A 6,000-nucleotide genomic window follows, 5' to 3' on the forward strand; every position below is an offset into this window, starting at 1 on the left:
ATGTGACAGTGATTTAGTTCAACCAGACCATTTAAAAACTGGTAGGAATTATTGCTGGATGTGAAACTGCTGAATCTAATGACTGGATGTGGAAAAAAATTAGACTTCTTGCACTTGTTCTAGATAAAAACTTGTTCTTGCACTTGTCCTTACAATCAGTGAAAAAACAAAGAAACCATACAGTGTCCTAAAATGACTGCATGACTGGCCAGACATTTGAAGTGGCTGTGGTTTATGAGGAGATTATGTCATTCTCACTTTTCTGCTGACTGAACTTCCCAGGAGTGCCACACTTAAATTTGTCAATAAAGTATGAACTATTCTGGCCAGATTGAACAGTGTCCTTGTTCCACTTTAAGTCAGTTAAAATAATGACTCTGTTGTGGAAAATATGTGCCTCGAGGCACTGAGGGAAAGTAATGGCTTAACTAGGGTAGAAAAATTAACTCTACAGAGTCTACTATAAATGGAACTGTAGTCTAACTAACAGGTAAACACAGTAAAGCATGAAACAGAATATGAGTAAGCACAAGGATCTTCTACAATGTGAAATGAATACAAAAGTGTGTTGTTGTTTTGTTTCTTTCTTCCTACCAAAACTTTTTCTTTCTTTATGGCCGTTCTTATGCAATGATAGTGTAAATGTTACCAAAATAACAGTGTGTTCTGACAGTATCTGAATAAACTCTGCTTCGAGTGTTTTTAGTGTGAACATGGTGAAATGTTGCGTCTCTGCACTTCTGAGTTTTTGTGGGGTATTTTCTCCTCCATCCATCGCTTTTCTATAACTCGTATGGTCATGGGCTATCCCCAATGGTCACTGGGTGAGAATTAAGGTAATACTGTCATGGAACAAGATAGAAACATGCAGGACAAATAACCATGCACACACACACACACTCACACCTTAAAGCAAATTGTAGTATTCATTTAATCCAACAGTCCTCTTTTGTACTGTAGGAAATAGCCAAAGAATCAGGAGAAAACACACATTTACATGCTGAAACGCAAACTCCATGCTAAAAGACCCTCAACTCTTTATTTAACCCAGGTCTTTCTCACTGCATATCAACAGTGCTACCAACTCTGCCAATATGCAGCCCTGCTTTCTTTTTTGTTTATTTTAAAAGAGACAAATTAACAGCAACTAGTTCACCTTAAAACTGGGAATTTAAAGGGGCTCTGAAAGCTAGCTGTCATCTTTGTACCATGAAAGTAAGTCGCATCAAATTGTATGGAATTTGCACTGGGTAACCAGCAAATAAATAAATTAAAATGTGTGGGGCGATTTGCTGTTGTGATTTACACAAGCAACCTTGAGTTTTGAAATTATGGAAAATTTGATGATTATTATGAGTAGCACAGCACAGGACCAGCTGTGTTGTCAGTGGTTTTCCCTCTCCATCTGCCAACACCACAACTGAGATTACACTCTCCCACTTCACTGGCTGTTACTTCCTGAAGACACATGCATGCACAAATTTAGACAAATCCACAGCTGTTCTTGGGCTGTTTTTTTAAGACATTTGATTGATGTGGCAATAAGTCTTTCCATGCCTTGACAGTTGAGCCAAATTAAAAAGTTCAATATATGGAAATGGTATTCAAACAACCTTTTGTAGAGTAAAATGCTATGAACTTTATATGAATATTTTTTCTATGTAGACTTACTATTCATCAGCATTTAAATTGAAGTTTTAGGGATGTTACTGGACGTGCAAGTGAATATATTTATGTTGGTTAATACCTTTGGTCAGACTGATATTTCTAAAAGCCCATTAGATTAAAAATGAATCCTATTAACTTACTTTCAGCTCAGTTGTTTTTGAGTCGTACGCAACAGTTGAAACACTTGTCAGGGGTCCTCAAATCCAGGCCTCGGCGCCGGCATTCTGCAGTGGGATTGAACATATGACCTAATTACTCAGATGAATACTATGTTTCTGTGACGGAGGAGGCGTCAAGGGCTGCGACTTAGTCATGAAATAAAGTCCGTGTCAATGTGCAAGCACACCCGCACACACGCATTCGCACAGCCGTGCAGACAACTTACTTTTTTGTTTCAGGTCAAACTGGCACGGTGTTCCTGCCTCGGTTATCATATCCATCCTAACTTGCAATTTTCAGGGTCAAATATTTTCCCGGATAAAATTTTCAAACAGGGCTATTTCCAGATTGTGGCGCACCGGGAGGGAGTCACGTGGTGGCGTAATGATGTCATCAGGACGTATTGAGTGTTTTCAATACTCAATACGTATTGACGTATTGAGTGTTTTCTATTCTATTAATAAATGCTCATTGCGACTAAAATTGAGCATTTTAGTCGCAATGCTCAATTGCGACTAAAATGCAATTGAGCATTGCATTTTAGTCGCAGGTTTGTAAGTGTTATGGTTATTTTATTTTGCATATTTTATGAGAGTTTTCTTGAGTTGGAAGTGATTTTTTATTTTTTATTTTCTTGTAGGCGGAGCCTGTGGCTATAAGAGGGCTCTGCACCTTAAAGCACCTTGTTTCTTTTTTAAGTCGGCTTTGAACGTAATTTTGCTGTATACCTTCATCTATTTCCACCTGAAGACAAACACACTAAATATCACTGAAGTGAACTATGACATTGGCCAATCATTTTTATTTTGTCCAAGTCGCAGATTTTCAGTATGGATTTGTTGAATATATTTCACAAACATTGTGTATGTAAATAAATGTATGTAAAAGAATTAAGCATCAAATGGTGTAACATTTTAAAATAAATGTTACAAACCAGTAACAAAAAAACAAAAACCAAACAATCATATCACAACACTACAAACATACTGATTAATCTTGGTTCTGCATAACAGAGGAAGATAAAAATGAAACATAAAGTTAAAACCCAGTTTCAGTAAAATTAGTAAACTCAATAAAATTGCACAACTAAACCTTGCAGACAGCAAAACCCTGAAAAAGTAGTCATTTGAGTCAAACTTCAGCTAACTTCATAGATAACAACAAATGCCGGTGAGGTAAGCGGTAGAGCATGAAACCTTGAACTAGTGTGAGTGAGCTCACAACAGCACCTGGCCTCCTGGGAATACCAGCTAGAACAACACTTTCGGAGAAAGTGCTTTCCTTTTTATTTTTCTCCTCAGAATATTTTCAAATCACATTGCCAGAGGTTTGAAAAGAAAGTCAGCGGACAAATATGAGCCCAGAAGACATTACTTCTTTCCAGTAACAATTTAGTTTTTACGTCTTTCCTTTTAGACATAAAGTCTTTAGACTGCCATATACTGTGAGTAGGAAAAATAGCTGCTTAAAGGGAGATCTGGACACTTTCTTGTTTTAGAACGGTAACTAATTAACACCAAGATAAAAGAAAAAATTCAATGTATGATTTTGTCAAACTGACCTCACTCAAGACATTAGTAAGCAGTGTTATTATAAATGTGGGGGCTGCATGCTAGTGGGGACAACTAGAAGAATTGCACTATTTGCAATGAGATGAGGGCTTATTGCTGCAGGAAAGTTCTAAAGTCAGGCAGACATTATGTGATACTCATTTGAAAATACCATAATTAATGTTCTTAATTAACACATCTGCTGCTCTTTTTGACACCCATCAGGACATGTACACACAGAGGCACATAAACACACACTTTCACTCTCCTCTCTTCTTGGTATAGATTCATTAAAATCCACATAATTTTTCTGTTAATTTTCTCTTTTTATTATAATTTTGGTTTTAGGAGTTTTGCACAGAATAATGTGACACATGGTAAGCTGGTGTGTAGTGTCGCATTAGTCGAAAGCAGACAAGAAATTGTTTGCTCACACAAAGTATTACAATTACTTGCCATCCTACGAGCATTCTCCTCAGCTTTACACCCTCCTGTTTCATCTTACAGCTGAGGTATTTTCCCTTCATTTAATCCACAGGCAATTGTTCCTCCTTTCTGCTACAGTAGACAGGGACTTGATGATTCCTGGTAAGAAGTGACTCTTTGCTCCTATCTGTTTGGGAGCAGAGGTGGATCATACAAGTCTCTATTAATCCCCTGTATCCCACTTCCCCAAGGAGCAACTTCAACGTCCAGGCATTCTGGGATTGACTGTGTTTTTAGTTTCTCCCTCAACACTATCCTTGCATTGAAGCGTTAACTCTTTGCTGCTATCTACCAAAGCCAAGCTGGCAGTTCAGAGTGTTGTGATCATAATGTTGGGGAAACACAAGCTTCTGTCCAGACTGACTTCCCATTTCAAATCCAGAACACCGTGTTCAATATTTATCTACTTTAAAAGTAAATATTCCTTTAAAGGAAGTTTCATTCTTCAGCACTCTGATATTACCAGTACACTGATAACATACAAAAAATATTATCTGCTTGTGCATCCTGAATCCTGATAATATGTGCCTAGAGTAGTGTTTCCAAACCATGGTCCTCAAGACACACTGTTGTGGATGTTTTAGGTTTTTCTTTGCTTCAGCTCATGATTTTGATTGATGGCTAATTAACAGGTGTTGGCTGAACTGCAAACTTCTGAATCGGGTGTATTAAAGCAAGGAGATATCTAAAACATCCAGGACAGTGTGCCTTGAGGACCAGGGTTGGGAAACGCCAACAAAAAATGTGTGAAGTAAATCATTCAGATTGATTCCACTTCTTATTTATAAACCATTGTAATGATTCTTTGAGCAGAGTGAAGGTGCTAGGCATACCTTCCTTGGGAAAAGCTTGTGCATCCTGATCATATGTGCCTTAAAAGTGGAGAAGCTCACATGAGGAGAAAATTACGGTAAGTGTTCTCCACACCACTCTCTATGATTTTGTGGTGAAGGTAGAAGACCATATTGTCACCTTCCCTAATTCATTTCTTGCCAAAAGTGATTTTGGCAAAAAAATTAAATAAATAAATAATAAAAAAAAGATAAACAACCTCTTTCTTGACTTGGCATGCTCCTTTGCTTATCCCTTTTCACCCTCCATAACAAGACGACTTGTTTGCGCTGGTGCAGCCAAATGCCACCAAATGCCACCAAAGAACTTTTGGGATGAATTTGATTGCCTAAATAATCCACGTCTGAAATAAAAATCAGACCAAACATTGTAAAGACTGTCAGGTCATTTTTTCTTCTTGTTGCCACATGAAAAACTGTAGTCTTTTATACGGATTCATGAGGTTTCATAAGCAGTATGACAATTCTTGGTCTGGTGCGTTAAATGTCCTGCACCAGCAGCTCTAACTTACCTATCTCATTTAGTAAAGGACTTGAGCAACGTGGATGTCCTAGTTACTGTTTTATGTTTGTGCTGATCAAATATTTCAGTTTTTAACAGATGCTAATGGGGATTTTGTAAATTGTGAAAGCCAACATGGGCTTTTACTCTAAACCGAAACCTACACACTTGTGTAAAAAATTTCTTCTTCTTCATCAAGTCAAAACATCATGACCCCTGCTATGGTTAGCTTCTCAGATATCTGTTTGCAGTGATTAGAAGGACATTTATCCTAATTACTAGCTAAGCATAAGCAGAGTATTTATACAACACATCATATTGTTAGAAATTAATTTTGGCAATGTTGTGATTTCTGGAAAACAGTATGTTCTCCAGAAATATATATAAAAAATGTAATGCATTTGTTATATGCGTAACTCTACTTTCTTTTGAGCTCTTTATGGCAACACTGAATATTCATCAAAGTACCCTTTTTGAAACAATTGCATTGCAATCAGCCTAATTTAGTTTTACAGTTTAAATGGTCCTAAGGAGAACAAAGAGAAAATAACACCCTTCTGTGGAAAAAAAAGTCAGTTTGGGGAGTGTAGAGCCTATGCCTATGGTATAGAGCTGTGAATGACTGTGTAAACTCCTGTGAAGTGCCTATTTACACACCAGTGTCTCAGGGGCAATGTCAAATCTAATGCTGATTGAGCCTTGCCTCTTACACTCCTGCTTCAAGTTGACGGCATGCCAATGAGTTGGGCTTCAAAGTGTGTGAGAGAGTGAACGGGGGTATTTC

General features: G+C 37.5%; 1 protein-coding gene across 1 annotated transcript in view; it reads right to left on the reverse strand.

Moving 5' to 3' along the window:
* Window positions 1-2,218, reverse strand: part of LOC122839330 (ephrin type-A receptor 6-like) — a 255,376-nt gene extending 253,158 nt beyond the window's left edge. Inside the window, exons 1-2 of the mRNA XM_044130796.1 lie at window positions 2,054-2,218; window positions 1,809-1,892 (exon numbers count right to left, since the gene is read on the reverse strand). Coding sequence (XP_043986731.1) covers window position 1,809 — 1 coding nt within the window. The 5' untranslated portion in view covers window positions 1,810-1,892; window positions 2,054-2,218. The remainder of the gene's footprint in view (window positions 1-1,808; window positions 1,893-2,053) is intronic.
* Window positions 2,219-6,000: the final 3,782 nt, after the last annotated feature.

This window comes from Gambusia affinis, linkage group LG11, assembly GCF_019740435.1.
Source record: "Gambusia affinis linkage group LG11, SWU_Gaff_1.0, whole genome shotgun sequence".
Lineage (NCBI taxonomy): Eukaryota > Metazoa > Chordata > Actinopteri > Cyprinodontiformes > Poeciliidae > Gambusia > Gambusia affinis.